At 41.1% G+C, this 24,629-nt stretch overlaps 1 protein-coding gene across 3 annotated transcripts; it reads right to left on the bottom strand.

Moving 5' to 3' along the window:
• Positions 1-5,692: 5,692 nt before the first annotated feature.
• Positions 5,693-23,869, bottom strand: LOC135554398 (ras-related C3 botulinum toxin substrate 2). Of its 3 annotated transcripts, none has more exons than XM_064986693.1 (6): positions 23,851-23,869; positions 16,088-16,159; positions 15,415-15,532; positions 14,608-14,670; positions 8,080-8,239; positions 5,693-7,730 (listed from the first exon to the last, which is right to left on the bottom strand). In XM_064986693.1, the coding sequence occupies exons 3-6, from the start codon at positions 15,505-15,507 to the stop codon at positions 7,600-7,602; spliced, it is 447 nt and encodes a 148-aa protein (XP_064842765.1). In that variant the 5' UTR covers positions 15,508-15,532; positions 16,088-16,159; positions 23,851-23,869; the 3' UTR covers positions 5,693-7,599. The 3 variants fall into 3 exon arrangements, with proteins under 3 accessions (XP_064842765.1, XP_064842766.1, XP_064842763.1); XM_064986694.1 differs by lacking the exon at positions 23,851-23,869 and adding an exon at positions 23,711-23,844 and having other exon boundaries at positions 8,076-8,239; XM_064986691.1 differs by lacking the exon at positions 23,851-23,869 and adding an exon at positions 23,711-23,844.
• Positions 23,870-24,629: the final 760 nt, after the last annotated feature.

The following is a 24,629-nucleotide window of genomic DNA, read 5'->3' as shown; positions in this document are numbered from 1 at the left end:
TCAGTGAGGCTCTGTGATACGAGGCGACGGTGGCAACTGCCTCCTTGATCCTCCTCACTGGCAGCATCGTTGAGCATGGTCCCATGGGACCGCCCTGACTTTGCACATGCTGCCCTTCTTATTCTCTGAAAGCCACGTTTATATGTCTGGTGTCTTGTTAGGACTGAGCTCTTCCTTACTATGTGTCGTAACCAGGAATAACTCTAGGCTCTAGCTACAGTCACTAGGCCCAAGTCAACAGGAATGTACTGTCTGTGGCCTGACTTCCCTCCACTATAACCTGTAATGTCTCTTCATCTAACTCCACTATAACCTGTAGTTTCTCTTCATCTAACTCCACTATAACCTGTAATGTCTCTTCATCTAACTCCACTATAACCTGTAGTGTCTCTTCATCTAACTCCACTATAACCTGTAATATCTCTTCATCTAACTCCACTATAACCTGTAATATCTCTTCATCTAACTCCACTATAACCTGTAGTGTCTCTTTATCTAACTCCACTATAACCTGTAGTGTCTCTTCATCTAACTCCACTATAACCTGTAGTGTCTCTTCATCTAACTCCACTATAACCTGTAGTGTCTCTTCATCTAACTCCACTATAACCTGTAGTGTCTCTTCATCTAACTCCACTATAACCTGTAGTGTCTCTTCATCTAACTCCACTATAACCTGTAGTGTCTCTTCATCTAACTCCACTATAACCTGTAGTGTCTCTTCATCTAACTCCACTATAACCTGTAGTGTCTCTTCATCTAACTCCACTATAACCTGTAGTGTCTCTTCATCTAACTCCACTATAACCTGTAATGTCTCTTCATCTAACTCCACTATAACCTGTAGTGTCTCTTTATCTAACTCCACTATAACCTGTAATGTCTCTTCATCTAACTCCACTATAACCTGTAATGTCTCTTCATCTAACTCCACTATAACCTGTAATGTATCTTCATCTAACTCCACTATAACCTGTAGTGTCTCTTCATCTAACTCTACTATAACCTGTAGTGTCTCTTCATCTAACTCTACTATAACCTGTAATGTCTATTCATCTAACTCTACTATAACCTGTAATGTCTCTTCATCTAACTCCACTATAACCTGTAGTGTCTCTTTATCTAACTCCACTATAACCTGTAGTGTCTCTTCATCTAACTCCACTATAACCTGTAATATCTCTTCATCAAACTCCAATATAACCTGTAATGTCTCTTGATTACAGGAGAAGGTGAAAATCTTCAAAGATCCTCGGAGTACACCTCATTGACAATCTGAAATGGTCCACCCACACAGACAGTTTGGTGAAGAAGGTGCAACAGCATCTCTTCAACCTCAGGAGGCTGAAGAAATTTGGCTTGGCCCCTAAGACCCTCACAAACTTATACAGATGCACAATTGAGAGCATCCTGTCAGGCTGTAACACCGCCTGGTACGGCAACTGCACCCTCCGCAACCGCAGGGCTCTCCAGAGGGTGGTGCCGTCTGCCCAACGCATCACAGGGGGCACACTTCCTGCCCTCCAGGACACCTACAGCACCCAATGTCACAGGAAAGCCAAAAAGATTATCAAGGACACCAACCACCTAAGCCACACCCTGTTCACCCCGCTACCATCCAGAAGGCGAGGTCAGTACAGGTGCATCAAAGCTGGGACCGAGAGACTGAAAAACATCTTCTATTTCAAGGCCATCAGACTGTTAAATAGCCATCACTAGCCAGCTACCACCCTGTTACACATGGAATCACTGGACACTTTAATAATGGAACACTGGTCACTTTAATAATGTTTACATACTGTTTTACTCATCTTATATGTATATAATGTATTCTATTCTACTGTATTTTAGTCAATACCACTCCGACATTGCTCGTCCTAATGTTAATATATTATTACTTTTAAATTTGTGTGTATTGTTGTGAATTGTTGATACTACTGCACTGTTGGAGCTAGGAACACAAGTATTTCGCTACACCCCCCATATCATCTGCTTCAATGTGTCTTCGTCTAACTCCAGGGCTCAGTCAAACACGTTCTGATGTGGCTGAGAGCTGGAGCTGTGAACTTAGTGACAGCAGCGTTTGTACTTTGGCTTAACACCCTTTGATGTCCATGGGAGGGTGTCTGATTGAAGTTTCTTTACCAGGCAGTCAGTCACACAGTGACACACATGTGGCAGATCAGAGCTGGTCTCACAAGGACCTAGAGGCTGAGCTGAGCTGTGTGTTCACAGTTACAATTACAACATTTGATTTGAAACGTAATCACCATCCACATCAGCTTATCAGACAGTGCCTGGAGCGGTTGTGGACCAGTGCGTCTACAGTGGATAAGGAGCCTGCTCCAGGTTCCCCGTTCTCAATCATCTGTTGTTGAACGTAGGCACGCCAAAGTCTCAGCCAAAAAGCTAGTCTTAATGATTTACTTCATTTTTCTCAAAGCTTAATGGACCTTGGCTCTACGGAGTGTGTGTTTGTCTACATCAGGGATCCCCAACCCTGGAGGGCTACAGTCCTGTAGGTTTTCACTCCAACCCCAGTTGTAACTAACCTGATTCAGTTTATCAACCAGCTAATTATTAGAATCAGGTGCGCTAGATTAGGGTTGGAGTGAAAACCTACAGGACGGTAGCTCTCCGGGAACAGGGTTGGAGAGCCCTGGTCTACATCTTTGGCTAAAAGCAACACAGTCACAGCAGGCTTTCAAGTAGTGATTCAATGACAGCCTTTATCATTAGGACTCCACACAGAGCTCATGTTTGATTACTGAAACAACTGTTCCAGCAGCATCCAGTCACACACTGTATTGTAACCTACTGTGCTGTACCTGAAGAGAGAACAGACAAACCACCCGTACATAACATGGGTGTTTGAATAAACCCTTAACTGTATGTGTGAAAATGAGGAATTGCCAGAGCCATTTCCTATTTTGTATCAAACTTTTGATTGTGAGATGCCTGTTTGCTCAGAGTCTAGTTGCCAGAAGGATGGATCAAAGGGTTCAGCAGACATGCCTGTCATGAGTCAGAGGAATAAACCTCTTCATCCTGCCGCTCTGAAACTCCTCTATTCCCCTACAGGCAACATGAGAGAGTGATGCCTGTGGTTGGAATCAATACACGAGGCTACTAGAGAAAATACAGGTTTATTTTAAGACAGAGTGGATTTCTGTGGTAGTACATGTCAGTTTCCGACACATCACAGTACTATGCTGTAGCCCTGGAGGGGAGATTATGTCTAGGTAGCTGTTGTAAAAATAGGCCCCAGTAGAACTTGTATACTGGTATACACACTCCCCTTCATATGTATTTGGACAGTTAATTTGGCTCTATACTCCAGAATTTTGGATTTGAGATTAAATGTTTCATATGAGGTGAAAGTACAACATGTCACATTTTATTTGAGGGTATTCTCATATATATTCCTATCTGTTCTACCGTTTAGAAATGAAAACACTATATGTATCTAGTCTCCCCCATGAGAATAAGTCAGTAGTATTTGGAAAAATTCACTTATAGTGTATTCAAATAGTCAAAAGTTTAGTATTTGGTCCCATATTCCTTGATTTGGTCCCATACAGTATTCATTGATTAGATGTTTCTGAACACTTCTAAATGAATCCTGATAATGCCATGATAAAGACAAATCATGAATGAATCATAAATAATGCCATTCGACTAAATAAGCATTGGGGGGGGGGGTATGATCTTTGTGCCCCATATCATTATTCACGATTAGCAATAATCATGGTAATGATTATTGTTAACTTTATGTTAACTTTCACTGCTATGCGGATGACACACAGCTGTACATTTCAATGAAACATGGTGAAGCCCCAAAATTGCCCTTGCTAGAAGCATGTGTTTCAGACATAAGGAAGTGGATGGCTGCAAACTTTCTACTTTTAAACTCAGACCAAACAGAGATGCTTGTTCTAGGTCCCAAGAAACAAAGAGATCTTCTGTTGAATCTGACAATTAATCTTAATGGTTGTACAGTCGTCTCAAATAAAACTGTGAAGGACCTCGGCGTTACTCTGGACCCTGATCTCTCTTTTGAAGAACATATCAAGACGATTTCAAGGACAGCTTTTTTCCATCTACGTAACATTGCAAAAATCAGAAACTTTCTGTCCAAAAATGATGCAGAAAAATTAATCCATGCTTTTGTCACTTCTAGGTTAGACTACTGCAATGCTCTACTTTCCGGCTACCTGGATAAAGCACTAAATAAACTTCAGTTAGTGCTAAATACGGCTGCTAGAATCCTGACTAGAACCAAAGAATTTGATCATATTACTCCAGTGCTAGCCTCCCTACACTGGCTTCCTGTCAAAGCAAGGGCTGATTTCAAGGTTTTACTGCTAACCTACAAAGCATTACATGGGCTTGCTCCTACCTATCTCTCTGGTTTGGTCCTGCCGTACATACCTACACGTACGCTACGGTCACAAGACGCAGGCCTCCTAATTGTCCCTAGAATTTCTAAGCAAACAGCTGGAGGCAGGGCTTTCTCCTATAGAGCTCCATTTTTATGGAACGGTCTGCCTACCCATGTCAGAGACGCAAACTCGGTCTCAACCTTTAAGTCTTTACTGAAGACTTATCTCTTCAGTGGGTCATATGATTGAGTGTAGTCTGGCCCAGGAGTGGGAAGGTGAACGGAAAGGCTCTGGAGCAACAAACCACCCTTGCTGTCTCTGCCTGGCCGGTTCCCCTCTTTCCACTGGGATTCTCTGCCTCTAACCCTATTACAGGGGCTGAGTCACTGGCTTACTGGGGCTCTCTCATGCCGTCCCTGGAAGGGGTGCGTCACCTGAGTGGGTTGATTCACTGATGTGGTCATCCTGTCTGGGTTGGCACCCCCCCTTGGGTTGTGCCATGGCGGAGATCTTTGCGGGCTATACTCAGCTTTGTCTCAGGATGGTAAGTTGGTGGTTGAAGATATCCCTCTAGTGGTGTGGGGGCTGTGCTTTGGCAAAGTGGGTGGGGTTATATCCTTCCTGTTTGGCCCTGTCCGGGGGTGTCCTTGGGTGGGGCCACAGTGTCTCCTGACCCCTCCTGTCTCAGCCTCCAGTATTTATGCTGCAGTAGTTTATGTGTCGGGGGGCTGGGTTCAGTTTGTTATATCTGGAGTACTTCTCCTGTCCAATTCGGTGTCCTGTGTGAATCTAAGTGTGCGTTCTCTAATTCTCTCCTTCTCTCTCTCGGAGGACCTGAGCCCTAGGACCATGCCCCAGGACTACCTGACATGATGACTCCTTGCTGTCCCCAGTCCACCTGGCCGTGCTGCTGCTCCAGTTTCAACTGTTCTGCCTTATTATTATTCGACCATGCTGGTCATTTATGAACATTTGAACATCTTGGCCATGTTCTGTTATAATCTCTACCCGGCACAGCCAGAAGAGGACTGGCCACCCCACATAGCCTGGTTCCTCTCTAGGTTTCTTCCTAGGTTTTGGCCTTTCTAGGGAGTTTTTCCTAACCACCGTGCTTCTACACCTGCATTGCTTGCTGTTTGGGGTTTTAGGCTGGGTTTCTGTACAGCACTTTGAGATAGCAGCTGATGTACGAAGGGCTATATAAATAAATTTGATTTGATTTGGTAGCATCCACATGAAACATATGGGCACAAGACATTATTCATCATTCAGTTCCATTCACCAAAACATAATCAGAAACACAACCAAAATTAACCACAAAAGCACCCAACAATTTATTAATTTGTAAAAACGTTTTACCCCTTTTTCTCACCAATTTCATGATATCCAATTGTTAGTTACAGTCTTGTCCCATCACCGCAACTCACATACGATGCCACGCATCCTCCGAAACACAACCCTGCCAAGCTGCACTGCTTCTTGACACTGCTCGCTTAACCTGGAAGCCAGCCGTAACAATGTATCGGAGGAAATACCGTACAACTGGCGACCGTGTCAGCATGCATGCGCCCGGCCCACCACAGAAGTCCCTAGAGCACAATGGGACAAGGACATCCCGGCCGGCCAAATCCTCCCCTGGGCCAATTGTGCAGCGCCTCATGGGTCTCCCGGTCGCAGCCGGCTGCCACACAGCCCGGGTTCAAACCCGGGTCTGTAGTGACGCCTCAAGCACTGTGATGCAGTGCCGTTGAGTGCAGTGCCACTCGGGAGGCCAGCACCCAATACATTTGAAAAGTCACAAGCTTGATGTAGTCATTGTGTGCAAGGAAAATGGTACTAAATGCTAAACTTTTGACTTAAGTCGAAATACTTATGATTTCTTCAAATGACGAGATACATAAAGTACTTTCATTTCCAAATGGCAAAACAGGTAATGTATGTATGAAAATACCCTCAAATAAAAGCTGGCATGCTGTACTTATCACTGAGTATACAAAACATTTTTGACATAAACTGACCAGGTGAATCCAGGTGAAAGCTATGATCCCTTATTATTATCACTAGTTAAATCCACTTCAATCAGTGTAGATGAAGGGGAGGAGTCAGGTTAAAGAAGGATTTTTAATCCTTGAGACAATTGAGACATGGATTGTGTATGTGTGTCATTCAGAGGGTGAATGGGCAAGACAAAAAATGTTAGGGCCTTTGAACGGGGTATGGTAGCAGGTGCCAGGCGCACCAGTTTGTGTCAAAAACTGCAACGCTTCTGTGTATTTCACGCTCAACAGTTTCTCGTGTGTATCAAGAATGGTCCACCACCCAAAGGATATCCAGCCAACTTGACAAAACTGTGGGAAGCATTGGAGTCAACATGGGCCAGCATCCCTGTGGAATGCTTCCGACACCTTGTAGAGTCCATGCCCCAACGAATTGAGGCTGTTCTAAGGTCAAGGGGACACACAAACACACACACTCATATGTTTTTTTTTTGTTAAATTAAATTGTAATAGAGAGAAAAGTAATACGGTACCTTAGAAATATAGTAGAATGCTGCATCATGTCAAAATATGAAAAATACATTTTATAGAGTAAACAACATGATCATTTTAGAAAGTTTCTTATATTAGGATGGTGCAATGCATTTCTGACTATACACACTGTATTGTTTGGTCTATGTATTTTTCAGTGTCTTTCTTGTACAGTAAGGATCTGTCACTGCATTAACAAATTATATAGATGAAGTGTATAAGAAAATGAGTCAGAAACCAAAACCAAATACCAATATATGAATCTAAAACACTTATCCATGTGTACATATCCAGGATTTGTCTTGAAAATATTAAGGACATTCATATTGATGCTCCAGAAAGTCTGATGGTTGTTTTCAGACCTGAACAGTGGTCTAACATTGAGAATAATTGTAGATCCAGCTATATGCCTCAATCCCCAACCAGTGGGAAAGGTAGGCACCATCTGTAATGATACAATCCGACGGTCCAACTATCTTCCATTCATTTGGGATTGAGGCATACACTATATACTGTAATTATAGCTGGATATACACTACAGATGGCAAGACTCAACACTACATATGTTGACTCATCTGAACATTAGACCACTTTGTAAAACTGCCAAACTTTGTATTTAACTAAAATCAAACATTTGCTGTTGTGTGATTCCTGAGCCCTTCCCTCTTGGTCTATCCACAGGTCTGAGTTCAGATGAGTAGACAGGGTCGTTTCTTCACCTTGGTGGGCTGGGGGCACAGCACCGCTCGGATGGCCTCGTCAAAGACCGTCTTCAGCCCCCGCTGGGTCAAGGCAGAGCATTCCAGGTACTTCACCGAGTCTACCCAGAAAACACACAAAAGATGTATGAGGGACATGAAGAGGATAGACTGTTTATCTGGCATAATGCACAGCTGGCGGGCGATGACTCCAAGAATGTGAAGCTTGGGTGACATGAAATCTCAACATCTATGCAGTATAAGGTCTAAGAGCAGAATACAAAGTGTTCCATGATACTCTACAGCTCTGTGAACGACAATCATTAAAATGACAGATAATCAATCGATCGCTGATTCAGTCATATCCAATCACAAACCCAGAGTGACCACTGTATATGTGACCACTGTATACCAATCATGGTAGATCTCTGATGCACGATCACTAATTCAGGATCCCAGAGACCTACATACCTATCTCTTTGGCTAGTGCTAAGCCTTGTGGGTAGGTGATGGGCGCTAGCTTCTTCTCCTTCAGCTTCTCAATGGTTTCCTTCTCGTCCCTCAGATCCAGCTTGGTGCCCACGAGGATGATGGGTGTGGAGGGGCAGTGGTGTCGTACCTCAGGGTACCACTAGAGGGAGCAAGCACACACACACAGAGTCGGTCAACATGGCCGCAGCAAAAGATACTGAATTACTTTTCACTTCCTTTTTGGTGATACAGCTCATCGTTAATTCTACCAAAGATAATCTATATTCTGACAAGATACTGGACTGACCACTTTAATAATGAGAATAAATGTCCGCAAAGCGGACTGCAGACAGGAGGAGGCGGGGTCAGGCGGGAACATTCTAACCAATGAGAGGGCACATACACATGTGAACAACAGGCATAACTCCAAAATAAAATATATTTTTCAAAGTTGCAGGAATGCCACGTGTGTCCACTTATATCAGAACATTCGTAACAACCTAAACATAACAAAAAGTCTATTTGATCAAATAAGGCTCTTGTAGCATATTAGAATTACATTTTTTAGTTGACGAAATTCGACACTCATTATAAAAATCCTTACTTGTGGACAGATTTTGTGGACAGAATTTGGGGCAGAGTCAAGCCTCTCGCTTCATCTCTTCCCCTCTGGTTCTACTACTGTATTATGGAGTAGCCAGTTAATGCAGAGGTTGATTCCTGGTATAGCTCCTCACACATAAAATCTAGGATACTCTGTCTATTACTATTATTATTATTACTACTATCATTGCCGTCATTATTATTACATACTATTCAAATAAAATGGCTGCTCTCTTGTTTCTATCAGTCACTCAATGAAAAAGGAAGTTCCTTCTTCCGCATTGAGTGACTGATAGAAACAAGAGAGCAGTGTATGCTTTTGCAGAATAGGAAATGAATGCTTATGAATGACGTTAGTGAGTCACCTTCGCTTATTTTAGTGTGCCTCTGTTCATTTGGAGGCCTTTCATCAGCTTCTCTGCTTAACACCTGGTTAACAGCTCTACGTATGTTTATACGTCAGTAATTATTGGTGTCTCTAATACAATATAGGATCCATCCTGCAAGCCATCATTAGCTGTTACAGCAGAGTGGAGGGAATGTCAAGGTTGAAAATGTTTCCTTTTTTTATAGAGCATGAATGTATTGTAATGAGAACAGTGACAGTGAAGCACGCACATACTGTATGCACACAGTAGAAAACACACACACACACACACCTACACACACACACACACACACACACACACACACACACACACACACACACACACACACACACACACACACACACACACACACACACACACACACACACACACACACACACACACACACACACACACTACATTCTGTGAGAAATGCATCAAGAGTTCTCAGTACCATTGCACCAAGGTTTTTCTGCCTCTCGTGTCTGTCTCTCTTTCATTGCAGGGTAGCCATTATTTAGTCATCGTCTATGGGGACAAACGCCCACTCCTCTGCATTCTCTGGCCTTCCTGCCATCAAACCTTGACTGCCACACAAAGGACTGGGGTAGATCTCACAGAGATCTACCCCAGTCCTTAGCTCCTTAGGGGGACTTAGCTCCTTAGGAGGACTCATTGGAGAAGAGCAGCTTTACAATAAAAGGCTTTCACTATTCAGGAACTACAGGGTTACCTCTGCCCTGACCCTACAGACTCTGTGGAAGAGAGATGAAAGGATGCTTCTCTATATACCAGGACAGGTAAGAGATGTCACTTTAACAAATAAAACTTCCCAGCTTCCAACTAAGAAAGGCGATGGTGCCATGAGTTAAATCATCCCTAACTTCCATTGAGGCTGACTGGATTAAATGGAAACATGGCACCTTTAGTTTACTAGTATCTCTCTGAAACTAAGTGAGGGAATTAGGTTCTGCTAGGTTAAGATATGAGTTGGCCAATACAGTGTTATGATAATGGAAGACATAAACCACAACACTTGTCTTGAGAAGCTTGGAGAGAAATTCAAGCTCCAACCATTTACCCAGCGATGGCTAATTGATTCTTGATCTCCTGCTGATCCAAAACGGTGATAGCAGTAGGAGGTGGACCGTGGCAATAATCAGAGATAACACGGGTCAATTGAATCTCCTTTTGACAGGCAAATACCAGAGTGACATGGGTGGGTTAGTGTGAGTAACATGCTACATGGCTGTGACTCTGGCTGTGACTCTTCCCCCACACAGTCTGTAGCCTAACTTCCATGTTAAATAGATCCTAATGTCACCTGAAAGCCTGGTAATCTAATTAAGGCGCCATTTGCATACATGGTCAATGTTACCATGGAGACTCTTTGGGAACATGCCATGAAAAAAACAGACCGAGAAAGATGGAGAGAGGAGGAAAAAACGACTAAAGATGTTTGTTCTAGAAATGTGAAAAGTGGCAAACATTTGCATAAGGGCTGGAGAAGCGAGATTGCTATTGTTTGAAGCTAATCATAAATTAAAGGGCTGAGTAAAGTCATTTGGGAAAGCGGTGCGATTCGAAACGGCACAAATTGGAATGGATTAACACTGGTCTTTTCAATAATTGCCAATAGCAAGAACACTTTCCATTCCCCTCCTTAGTTTGAGCACTTGAAATCTATGGAGTAGAATAAATTACACATTAATACTTTCCAGCGACCTACCAGATCTGCCTTCCGACCACTCTGGACCATATTAGGGTTGTTTTGACAATGTCATATCAAGTAAAGCATATTTTTCAAACTTCATTGTCTTTTGACCTCCACTGCTTTTGATATAATGCTGTCCTCTCCAACACTTCCCAAACGAATCAGCTCAATTCAAATGGTTGACAGTGAAGTCAGAGGAGTCAGACACTTACCTGTAATTTTTTACATTTTAATTATTTTATTTAACCTTATTTAACTAGGAAAGTCAGTTAAGAACAAATTCTTATTTACAATGACAGCCTACCAAAAGGCAAAAGGCCTCCTGTGGGGACGGGGGCCTGAGATTAAAAATACAAATAAATACAATATAAATATAGGACATAACACACATCACAACAAGAGAGACAACACAACACTACATAAAGGGAGACTAAAGACAACAACATAGCAAGGCAGCAACACATGACAACACAGCATGGTAGCAACACAACATAACAACAACATGGTAGCAACACAAAATGGTAGCAGCACAAAACATGGTACAAACATTATTGGGCACAGACAACAGCACAAAGGGCAAGAAGGTAGAGACAACAATACATCACACAAAGCAGCCACAACAGGCAGTAAGACTGTCCATTATTGAGTCTTTGAATGAAGAGATTGAGATAAAACTGTCCAGTTTGAGTGTTTGTTGCAGCTCGTTCCAGTCGCTAGTTGCAGCGAACTGAAAAGAGGAGTGATCCAGGGATGTGTGTGCTTTGGGGACCTTTAACAGAATGTGACTGGCAGAACAGGTGCTGTATGAGGAGGATGAGGGCTGCAGTAGATATCTCAGATAGGGGGGAGTGAGGCCTAAGAGGGTTTTATAAATAAGCATCAACCAAGGGGTCTTGCGACGGGTATAAAGAGATGACCAGTTTACAGAGGAGTACAGAGTGCAGTGATGTGTCCTATAAGGAGCATTGGTGGCAAATCGGATGTCTGAATGGTAAATAACATCTAGCTGCTTGAGAGCACTCCTACCTGCTGATCTATAAATTATGTCTCTGTAATCTAGTATGGGTAGGATGGTCATCTGAATCAGGGTTACTTTGGCAGCTGGAGTGAAAGAGGAGCGATTACGATAGAGGAAACAAAGTCTAGATTTAACTTCAGCCTGCAGCTTTCATATGTGCTGAGAGAAGGACAGTGAACCGTCTAGCCATACTCCTAAGTACTTCTATGAGGCTCTAAACCCTCAGAGGTAGTAATAACATCTATGGGAGGAGGGGCATTCTTCTTACCAAACCACATGGCCTTTGTTTTGGAGGTGTTCAGAACAAGGTTAAGGGTAGAGAAAGCTAGTTGGACACTTAGAAAGCTTTGTTGTATAGCATTTAACACAACATCCGTGGAGGGGCCATCTCAGTATAAGACTGTATCATCTGCATATAAATGGTTGAGAGAGCTTCCTAAATTGAGAAGAGCGTGGCGCCTAGGATCAAGCCTTGAGGTACTCTCTTGGTGACAGGCAGTGGCTGAGATAGCAAATATTCTGACTTTATACACTGCACTCTTTGAGAGAGGTAGTTAGCAAACCAGGCCAAAGACCCCTCAGAGACACATATAGTCCTTAGCCGGCCCACAAGAATAGAATGGTCTACCGTATCAAAAGCTGTGGCCAAGTCAATAAAAATAGCAGCACAATGTTGCTAAGAATCAAGGGCAATGGTGACACACCTATAACCTGAGCGGAAGCCAGATTGCATACCTGAGAGAATAATATAGACATAAAGATAGCCAGTCAGCTGATTATTGACATGTTTTTCCAACACTTTTGATAAACAGGGCAAAATAGAAACATGCTTATAAAGATTAGGATCAGCTTGATCTTCCCCTTTAAATAAAGGACGAACCATGGAAGCCTTCCAAGCAATGAGAACCTCCCCAGAAAGGAGAGAAAGGTTAAAAAGGCCGGAGATAGGCTTGGCGATGATAGGGGCAGCAACCTTAAAGAATAAAGTGTCTAAACCATCTAACTCTGTCAAGTTTAAGGAGCTCCTTTAGCACCTCGGACTAAGTAACCGCCTGCAGGGAGAAACTTTGTAGCGGGGCAGAGGGAAAAGAGGGAGGAGCATCGGAGATAGTTGCATTAGAAGGGATGGGAGATGAGGAAATGTTGGATGGGCAAGGTGGCATATCTGAGTCAAATAGGAATCCTGACTTAATGAAGTGGTGATTAAAGAGCTCAACAATAAAAGTGTTTGAAAAGGGTAACGTTTGGCAGGCTTTTTTGGTGATATTATAGCTCTTTGATGTGAATTAAACTTCTATAGTAGTGTGTCTGTCACGCCTTGGTCTTAGTATTTTGTGTTTTAGTTAATTAGTTGGTCAGTAGGGGTGTTGCATAGGCTTGGCTGCCTGAGGCGGTTCTCAATCAGAGTCAGGTGATTCTCGTTGTCTCTGATTGGGAACCGTATTTAGGTAGCCTGGGTTTCACTTTGTATTTCGTGGGTGATTGTTCCTGTCTCTGTGTAGTGTTCACCAGATAGGCTGTAATTAGTTTTCACGTTCCGTTTGTTGTTTTGTATTTATTTAAGTTATTTCATGTATCGCTATCTTCTACATTAAAGACATGAGTAATCACCACGCTGCATTTCGGTCCGACTCTCTTTCAACAAACGAAGAACGCCGTTACAGTGTCAGTTTAAAACCCATGACTTCTGGAGAGATGGAGATGGAGAGACAGGATGGGACAATTACTATCTTCTCCTTTTCATCAGAATGGCAGTAGAGCGCTCAAGGACAGCTTGGATTCAGCAGTAGCTGAGAGTTGCCAAGGTGACATGTGAACTGTGTGCCCCGTGCAGTGAAAAGACACAGACCCTGACAGTTACCTGGTGGAGTAGGTAGAGGTCTCATCGTTCATTAGGCGAGTTAAGTTCACATGGGACATCCATGTTTGACTCCGTTAAAGAAGAGATGATTACTTCTCTCTGACGTAAACCTGAATGAATATGATTGAATATGATTTCTATTGATGAACAGACCTCTATATCCTTTCCAAATGGAGTGAGATTCATTTGGAATCCAATGGGATGCAAGGTGCTACCTGAATAGATGTGCTGTTCTATTTTATTTATGACTGTCTGACTGAAGCGACTAAAACCATGGCCTCTGCAACAATAGGTACAACTGAAAGCAGCAGATCACAAAATAACTATTGACAATAGCATTACTCAGACATAGTTCAAATAGAAAAATATTCATTGTCCATTGGACTATATCCTATTACTGTACCGTAAATGCCAGAGTCTTCAATATGTTTGTTTTATTATACGGTACACTTGGACGTTCTATTGAAAGCAGGTAAACCAGAGTAGCCTATCCTTTTAAAATTGATTGATTTCTTTATGTGTTTAGATTGACTTCATTATCTTAATCTTGACAGGCATTTTATAGATTAACTGGCATTCTACTGTTTTCCTGCTCTGTCCATCAACCCCCTCTGTAATACTGCAAGATGATGGCCCATCTATATTCACAGAAAGGTAAGCACATCTAAATACCCCTGTGCTTTAGGAGTGATCAACAGTACTGACACGTTAATCTCTCCGTATAGTAATCTATAATGTATGCTACATACTGCAGCTCTTGGGGATGCTGCAACCTTTATAATGGCACTGTGTCAATCAACGCCAATCAACACCTACATTATGAGAACCAAGTCCTCGGCTATCCCTGCATTAGGTACAGAGGAAAACACCGGCGGCGGATCAAATAGAATATGTGTGTATATGTACTATATGTACCTATACACTGTAGCACAACAGCCATGAAGATCACACAGCATCCACTCACCTTGGCTCTGACGTTCTCAAACGATGCTGGGCTCACCAGAGAGAAACAGATGAGGAATACATCCTGGGGGACAAACATAGTGCCTGATCAATGGTAGTATTAAAGGTGTAGGGAGATGTTGATGTTGTAAACAGATTACATCTAGTGATTCATATAGTGTATATGGTCATTGGTCAGTGAAGGTGTAGGGAGTAATACATGTGGTTGCACCGAAGGGTAGAAAGGTGTATCAGAGTAGGAGAAGACGTGGGGTCCGAAATTATTGACACTTTTGATAAATATGAGCGATAATGACTATATAAAATGTAGTATGCAAATACTGAACTATATTGTGTGCTCCAAACAACGTGGAAATTATATTATTTTTTGCTAATACAATTGCTCAAAGAGATTGAGTTTAATAATATCTAGTAATATTATGTTTTTCTCAAAAAAGTAGTCGTCAAATTGACACCCCTAAAGATTCTTATAAATAAAGTAGTCAACAGCTTACATGCTGAATGAATCGTGGATAATGATGAATGAGAAAGTTACAGAGGGTCAAAGATCATACCCCCAAGACATGCTAACCTCTCACCATTACCAATAACAGAGGAGGTTAGCATGTTTTGGGGCTATGATTTTTGACCCTCTGTAACTTTCTCATTCATCATTATTCACGATTCATTCAGGATTATTCATAATCATGGCAGCATCCATTATTAATTGGACAGTATACAGTCATTACAGCTCATCTTTATCAAGGGTGTCAATAATTCCGGACCCCACTGTATATCATTTGTAATAGAGATTCTGTATGTGTGTTACCGTCTGAGGATAGGACAGAGGTCTGAGTCTGTCATAGTCCTCCTGTCCTGCTGTATCCCACAGTCCCAGGTTCACTGGCTTACTGTCCACCATCACATTGGCTGAGTAGTTATCAAACCTGCAAGACAAATGAGTCAATTACATCTAGAACATATCACAGTGAAAAACCTTACACAGAAAAAACAGTATACAGTTTATTAGGTACACCACCCCGTTCACGAAAATGGATCGCTCCTACAGACAGTGAGTCACATGGTCGTGGCTTAATATATAAAGCAGGCAGACAGGCATCAAGACAACTTGAATCCATGGACCCTTCCTGCCTGGTGTTAACTTTACTGGTGTGGGGAATGTTTTCCTGGCACACTTGACAACAATTGAGCAACAATTAAACGCCATGCCCCAAAAATTCAGGCTGTTCTGAAGGTAAAGTGGGGTCCGACCCGGTACTAGATAGTGTACCTAATAAACTGGCCACGGAGTGTATACAAACTGCATACCATAGGTGTTTGTGAAAGTAAAGTCAATCCCTAGAATTATTGTGAATATAATATTATTTCCTATTTCTGGTTATTGGTTGCATTATGTATGATGTTTGTCCATTCAGCCCACACATTTGTCACTGTACCAGCCATATCATGTCCACTGTGTCTGTCTGTGGTCCAGTACTTACACTGTGGGGATGTACTCTCCAGGGAAGGCGTTGGTTGTGTAGCTGATGAGCAGGCATGTCTTTCCCACAGCACTGAAACAGACTTTGGGCAATCAGTTGTGTGCCAACACATACACACACATTTTCTTGCCGCAATTGACACATTGACACACTCGCACGAGCACACACACACACACACACACACACACACACACACACACACACACACACACACACACACACACACACACACACACACACACACACACACACACACACACACACACACACACACACACACACACACACCTTTACTCTAGCACACACTGAGAGAACCTATAGTCATTACAGGGTAGCTGCCAGCTGTCAGAGTAACTCCCTTCTCTTACAAAAAAACCCACGTCAAATACTGTAGCTGTTTTCATATTGAGGTAAAATTTCACAAGTGAAACCATATTCATTTTCTATTCAGTTAGAATTGCATTTTCACGTGTGAAAAACATTCACATGAGAAAATCACATTTGGAGTTTCATATGTAAAGAAAACTTCACATATGAAATTATCACTTTCACATGTGGAATGCAAGTTCACATTTGAAAAACAAAATGTAACGTGCCATTTCATATGTGAAAGAAATCCACATGAAAGTATTTTTATTTTTTTTACTCCAATGTTTGTTAACAGTTAATGTAAAGTTAATGTAAACAAACACTGTATAAGCCTAATAATATGGTTAAAACTATCATTTTGATAGCATGGATGGTCAGTCCTCGCATCCATAGTGTAGTCTATGGATTTGAAAGGGGTTGCATTTCTCCAGCCCCATCCCTCAACGTTTTATCGAAACTGTGGTTGGGAGGACACCTGTTAATGTTTCAATTAAGGATTGCTGCTTTAAACTCCTTAGTTTAGATTAGTAGTGTTACGACATGGTGCCATTCTCTAGTGAGTGAGTTACTTTTGTCCCATTAATATCAAGCAAAACTTCTGAAGTCAAGAACAAAATTCTTAGTATTGCAAACAAAAGTAATGATATTGAAAGCAAAACATAAATCCAAAAGTATTGATAGCAAAAAAAAATATTGCAAGGAAAAAAATGTCAAAGCGAGGGAAAATTAATTGTAAATGGATTTAATTAAATGAAACAATTCTACCTATTTTTGGTTATGTTACCCTGGCCCTTGCTTTCGCTGGATTTTTCCAGTGGTGGAAAAAGTACTCAAATCTCATACTTGACTAAATGTAAAGATACCCGAATAGAAAATGACTCAAGTAAAAGTGAAAGTCACCCAGTAAAATACTACTTGAGTAAAAGTCTAAAAGTATTTGGTTTTAAATATACTTAACTATCAAAAGTAAATGTATTTGCTAAAATATACTTAAGCATCAAAAGTAAAAGTATGAATAATTTAAAAAAGTACTTATATTAAGCAAACCATATGGCACAATGTTTTTCATATTTTTCATTTATGGATAGCCAGGGACACACTCTAACGCTAAGACATAATTTAAAAACAAAGCATTTGTGTTTACTGAGTCAACCAGATCAGAGGCAGGGATGTTCTCTTGATAAGTGTGCGAATTTTCAATCCTGCTAAGGATTCAGAATGTAACAAGTACTTTTGAGTGTCAGGGAAAGGTATGGAGTAAAAAGTACATCATCTTCTATAGGAATGTAGTGAAGTAAAAGTAAAAGTTGTAAAAAATATAAATAGTAAAGTAAAGTACAGATACCCCAAAACACTACTTAAGTAGTACTTTAAAGTATTTTTTACTTAAGTACTATATGCCACTGCTTTTTCTAGTTGCAAGATTTGGCACATTCATTCCAGCAGGATAGCAACCTGCAGGCAGACAGGTTTGCTGAGCAGAGTCGGTCCTGGTCCGTCCATGGATGGGAGACCAGACGCAGATGGAAGTGGTGAGAAATGTTTTCTTTTTTTAAAGGGTTAGCTGCCTTAATATGGTAACAAACGTAAAATTGCAGATTACGTAAATTCTTTAAAAGTTTCTTGTTTGGAAAGCTTCCACCATATTTTCGACAGAAAACCATCATTAAATTCAGCTTGGTGTCTATCATGGTCCACTCCCACTCATGATAAAATGGTACAACAACAGCACGCCAACTAATTTTTGGGATTTTCCCTATGCAAAGAAGATGCCAATATACTGTCCTTATTGCTTGCAGTATGATGAATGGCTATAGACATTCTAACTATGTACAATGTGCTGAATGAACAGCATGATGGGGCCTGGCTTCTTTCAAACTTGCCTACATTATGAGAAGCAGTAATCCGCTTTCTCTAGCTTCTTGTCAGTGTTCTAAAACACCTCTGACAGTCAGCAGCTAAAAACACAGTCAAGGTTTTTGCAGTAAAATTCCAATAAGAAGCACGCACCTGCATGTACAGACAGGAGGGAAGGAATGCTAGTCTGAGGAGTGCTCCCAGAGTTACATTTTTAGGGCAGGTTAGAAAGTGACACCCTGGGCTATACGTAGGCAGGCTACCATCAGCTTCTTCTACAGATTGGCTCCACCTTGAACATCATTAGGTTAGCATTCAAGGTTGGGTAGAAGAAACCTGATAGATGCCATTGAAAAGAACTGGAGAAACATTCATAGTTTATACCCTTGTGGAAGACATGATTAGTAATAACTTACTGTATATTATATTAGGTGGCAAGAAGCAGTTCTGTCCACTAACTGAAGTCAAGAGAGAGAGAGAAAGAGAGAGGTGACGGGAGAGAGAGAGAGAGAGAGAGAGAGAGAGAGAGAGAGAGAGAGATAGGTGACGAGAGAGAGAGGTGATATGAGAGAGGGACGTGATATGAGAGAGAGACATGATATGAGATAGATAGAGAGAGAGGTGATATGAGAGAGAGAGAGAGAGAGAGAGGTGATATGAGAGAGAGACGTGATATGAGATAGAGAGAGATAGAGAGAGAGAGAGAGAGAGAGAGAGAGTGATATGAGAGAGAGAGAGAGAGAGAGAGAGAGAGGTGATATGAGAGAGAGACGTGATATGAGATAGAGAGAGAGAGAGAGAGAGAGAGAGAGAGAGAGAGAGAGACAGAGAGGTGATATGAGAGAGGGACGTGATATGAGATAGATAGAGAGAGAGAGAGAGGTGATATGAGAGTGAGATACAGGGTAGTGTGATAGTGTCTGTTTCCCTCTCTCAGTGGTGAGTTAGTGTGTCATTGAGCAGTCTGTATCTCTGCTACCCTCTGACTCACACACACATGCTGTTGACTGTGGTCTAAGTGTAGGGGCCCCGTGCTTCCTACTCTCCACCTGCTCCTCCTGCATGAGGCTCCCTCTCTCTTCTTACCCCCACACACAGATGGACAAGGGACAGGGGTGGATGGAAGCCCTAAATCCAATGATGGCATTGTGATAACTTACTACATGAACCTGATGGAACCATGTGAAATGCTATATTCTATGATGCATCTGAAAGGTACTCCTTTTAACAGGGCAATTACTTTTCAACTCAAAGTTCTACAACGGACCAAAATACTAAAAAGTGCCAATCATGCTACAGTAGTTAAAAGTTACAGCATATGAATGCTTTTCAATGAGACTTCATGGTGGGAATCCAACATATACAGCATCTGACTTCAAATACCAACCTAATTACCACTGGCTGGGCAGAGTTCATTTGAAATGCTCTCACTTCTCACTTAGTCAGAAGGCCTAAAACAAAAAACAACCGAGGAGGATATAGATGTCAAAATCACACTTATACCTAAATGCCACACTCCAGAAGGAAGTTGTTGGCCTATTTGTGTCCTATTTTGTTTCTGTCACCTCTGCCTTGATGTAGCCTACAGGCATAAACATATCTATGTTCCCCACGTATACATACTGTATGACTGCATTCAAACAAGTAAGCCGTCACAGTTTCAAAGCTATTCAAGTCCCCTGATCTACAGGGGTTCTCCACATAGGGGGACCGGGATGTCAGGAGGCAGGAGGCAGGGCAGTGACACTGTGACAGTCAGGACGATAGGGGCATAGAACCTCTCATGAAGTGTACCTTTGTAAAGTATTTATCTTTGTCTGTCATTCTCTCTCTCTCTCTCTCTCTCTCTCTCTTGGACAACCACTCCCTCTCTCTTTCTCTTCTCTTTCTCTCCAGTTAATGTCACCTCTACCAGCTCTCACTGACACCGACCCATGGGCCCCCTCTCTTTCCATGTACTGTAACCAGCATCCTCACCCCCTGCGCAGTAACTGACACCGACCCATGGGCCCCCTCTCTTTCCATGTACTGTAACCAGCATCCTCACCCCCTGCGCAGTAACTGACACCGACCCATGGGCCCCCTCTCTTTCCATGTACTGTAACCAGCATCCTCACCCCCTGCGCAGTAACTGACACCGACCCATGGGCCACCTCTCTTTCCATGTACTGTAACCAGCATCCTCACCCACTGAGCAGTAACTGACACCGACCCATGGGCCCCCTCTCTTTCCATGTACTGTAACCAGCATCCTCACCCCCTGAGCAGTAACTGACACTGGACATCGATGGACGTTAAAAAGTTGCTTCATTTTGTTAGTCTGATCCACAGACGTCTGGACCGGCCTTAATTTGGCCCAAACATAGACATGCATGACTGGTTCAAAAGTTTGGACAGTACAGTACAGTACAGTACAGTACAGTAAATAATAGTTGAGTATAGTTCAGTACAGTACAGTACAGTAAATAATAGTTGCATATAGTTCAGTACAGTACAGTAAATAATAGTTGAGTATAGTTCATTACAGTACAGTACAGTAAATAATAGTTGAGTATAGTTCATTACAGTACAGTACAGTAAATAATAGTTGCATATAGTTCAGTACAGTACAGTAAATAATAGTTGAGTATAGTCCAGTACAGTACAGTACAGTAAATAATAGTTGAGTATAGTCCAGTACAGTACAGTACAGTAAATAATAGTTGCATATAGTTCAGTACAGTACAGTACTGTAAATAATAGTTGAGTATAATTCAGTACAGCACAGTACAGTAAATAATAGTTGAGTATAGTCCAGTACAGTACAGTACAGTACAGTAAATAATAGTTGAGTATAGTTCAGTACAGTACAGTACAGTAAATAATAGTTGCATATAGTTCAGTACAGTACAGTAAATAATAGTTGAGTATAGTTCAACACAGTACAGTACAGTAAATAATAGTTCAGTATAGTTCAGTAAAGTACAGTACAGTAAATAATAGTTGCATATAGTTCAGTACAGTACAGTATAGTAAATAATAGTTGAGTATAGTTCAGTACAGTACAGTACAGTAAATAATAGTTGAGTATAGTTCAGCACAGTACAGTACAGTAAATAATAGTTGCATATAGTTCAGTACAGTACAGTACTGTAAATAATAGTTGAGTATAATTCAGTACAGCACAGTACAGGAAATAATAGTTGAGTATAGTCCAGTACAGTACAGTACAGTAAATAATAGTTAAGTATACTCCAGTACATTACAGTACAGTACAGTAAATAATAGTTGCATATAGTTCAGTACAGTACAGTAAATAATAGTTGCATATAGTTCAGTACAGTACAGTAAATAATAGTTGAGTATAGTTCAACACAGTACAGTACAATAAATAATAGTTCAGTATAGTTCAGTAAAGTACAGTACAGTAAATAATAGTTGCATATAGTTCAGTACAGTACAGTATAGTAAATAATAGTTCAGTATAGTTCAGTACAGTACAGTACAGTAAATAATAGTTGAGTATAGTTCAGTACAGTACAGTACTGTAAATAATAGTTGAGTATAATTCAGTACAGCACAGTACAGTAAATAATAGTTGAGTATAGTCCAGTACAGTACAGTACAGTAAATAATAGTTAAGTATACTCCAGTACATTACAGTACAGTACAGTACAGTAAATAATAGTTGCATATAGTTCAGTACAGTACAGTAAATAATAGTTGCATATAGTTCAGTACAGTAAATAATAGTTGAGTATAGTTCAGTACAGTACAGTAAATAATAGTTGAGTATAGTTCAGTACAGTAAATAATAGTTGAGTATAGTTCAGTACAGTAAATAATAGTTGAGTATAGTTCAGTACAGTAAATAATAGTTGCATATAGTTCAGTACAGTAAATAATAGTTGAGTATAGTTCATAATAATAGTTGCATATAGTTCAGTACAGTAAATAATAGTTGAGTATAGTTCAGTACAGTACAGTAAATAATAGTTGAGTATAGTTCAGTACAGTAAATAATAGTTGCATATAGTTCAGTACAGTAAATAATAGTTGAGTATAGTTCAGTACAGTACAGTAAATAATAGTTGAGTATAGTTCAGTACAGTACAGTAAATAATAGTTGAGTAAAGGTGACTGTGTTACAGGTGGCAGCTGTGCTTTGGTTCCTTTATTAACCATGAGACTGTGCAGACAGAGTGCACTACAGACTAAAGAGGAACTTCAAAACTAAAACTGGAGGATAAAAGCAGCATAACAGAACTTCTCTTTTACAAAACGAGAAGAGGTTTAACGAACGGAGAACAGGAAAAGGCTGCTTTGACCTCACTGACTGCTGTCTGTCTGTGTCTTTGTAAATGTTCTCTTTAATTGAGGCCCTCATTATCTCCAACTACTCTCCATCTCCTCTCTCCTACACACATTACACCCATGGATCCCAATCTCCAGCTAGCATCTCAGCATCCATTTAGACTTTTCCAACTTGTCACCAATCTTGCATACACTCCAAAAGGGTTCTTTGGCTGTCCCCATAGGAGAACCCTTTTGGGTTCCACTTCGAACCATCTGTGGAAAGGGTTTTTACATCAGTAACCAAAAGGGTTATTCAAAGGGTTCTCCTATGGGACAACCGAATAACCGTTTTAGGTTCTAGATAACCGTTTTAGGTTCCTTTTTTTCTAAGAGTGTAGGCACTTCCTTCCTGTCTTCTGAATTCAGTGTGTATTGCTATACTGTCTCTTCCTTATTGATTTAAGGGTTGTTGAACAATGTCATTATCAAGTCATCATACATTCCTCAACCTGATGTTAAAACTGCACATGCAAATTAGGTATTTAAAGTGTTAATTGTGTGGCCTGTTTTACAGTTAGAGGTTTGCTCTACTGGGAAGTGCCTGCCTTGAGGGCGTCATTATGTTGTTGTATTGATTCTGTGATAAAGACCTATTGAGCTTCTGGACATCAAGGTTAATACTGTACACAAAAGGACTGTTACTTAAAAGTATTAGTTCTTTGTCTAGCTAATACAGATTAGAACAAGGTTAGATTGTTCTGTGGCACCTTTGACAACTTTACCCCCCCCCCCCCCCCATGTCTATCAAGCTGACAGAACACAGCTATGAGGAAGTCATGAAAAGTGCAAACTGCATACAATAACCTCATCATTAAGAGTATGAAAACCAAATTGAGATAAAAAGTACATACATTCCACATTACTGCAGCTCCCACGTGCAATATGAAACGAATTAATTCAGAAAAAAACAGAAATTGTCTCTTGACACAAGAATGTGTAGTACAATAAACAGTTGAAAGAAGGCTAAATAGAGTTTTTCTAAATGTCCACTTTTTAACACACCCAAATCCAAGTAGCCTACCAGTTGTTGAACTGCGCGCATACATAATTTAAAGAACTTACCCATCTCCAACCACCACACACTTGATGGCTTGCATTTTCCAGGGGCGGATTTAACAACTTGTGAGTTTACACTTAGTAGGCAAGACAACAATGTAGAATCAGGTACAGTACAGGAAATACGTTTGCCTATCTTATCTTACCCACCGCCTCGACTCTCGCGTTTACTGTTGCGCAGAGCAGTTGAATGCAGCGAAGTTTATCATTGGGTCTACTGAAGCACATCTCTCATAGCAGGAAGTTGGCCTATGTGAAACTGTAATATTAATGTCCTTCAAATTTGATTAACAAAATGCTCAGTGAAGCTTTTAGAAGCGGACATTATGACCCACACTGACATTTGAGCAATATCTAGGCTATGACCTTATTGTCCCAACGCGAACACACTTTTTTCACCTAGGCTATGACAGTGTTATGCACTTCCGTTTTATTTTCACTAGATGGTGCCCTATATCAAGAAACTGGGCGCAGCGTTTGACAAGTAGCCTATACTCACACAAGTTATATAAACGGTGGACAACTAGCCTTTACTCACAAACGTTCTATGTTTATTGTTGCAGAAATCTGTAAATGAACATGAAAAAAAAGAAAAGGCTGCTTTTAGGCCTAGCTAAGAAGTAGTCAGTGAATTATATAATTTCACCTTTGATGCCTAGGGGTGCGTCGTAAAATGTGCTCTTGCTATCTTTTCCGATTTCAGATCACTCGTCTGTGTGCAGTAGTGCAGAATAACTGATGAATTTACGAACATGCATCACCCTTTGAATATGACCGGTTTCGGCAACAACAAAAAAAACGTAATTAAATTGTTGCAATCAGCACAGTTAGTCACAAACACTCTATAAAACATGAAAACAGCCTAACCAGCTCTGCTAGGGCGAGTAAAATGGTCAGATTGAGGTGTTCTCTCGTCCATGTCTGG

The sequence above is a fragment of the Oncorhynchus masou genome, chromosome 14 (assembly GCF_036934945.1).
Source record: "Oncorhynchus masou masou isolate Uvic2021 chromosome 14, UVic_Omas_1.1, whole genome shotgun sequence".
Classification (NCBI taxonomy): Eukaryota; Metazoa; Chordata; class Actinopteri; order Salmoniformes; family Salmonidae; genus Oncorhynchus; species Oncorhynchus masou.
Note: the sequence above shows the minus strand (reverse complement) of the source record. Positions and strands in the feature narration are given on the sequence as shown.

What these genes read in the sequence shown, in the direction of transcription:
- LOC135554398 (XM_064986691.1), bottom strand. Translation starts at nt 23,745, where the DNA reads ATGCAAGCCATCAAGTGTGTGGTGGTTGGAGATGG. An exon ending in TTGAGAACGTCAGAGCCAAG is followed by an intron (nt 8,240 to 14,607) that starts GTGAGTGGATGC and finishes TGCTCCCTCTAG; the next exon opens with TGGTACCCTGAGGTACGACA. An exon ending in AGCACTAGCCAAAGAGATAG is followed by an intron (nt 7,731 to 8,079) that starts GTATGTAGGTCT and finishes TTTTCTGGGTAG; the next exon opens with ACTCGGTGAAGTACCTGGAA.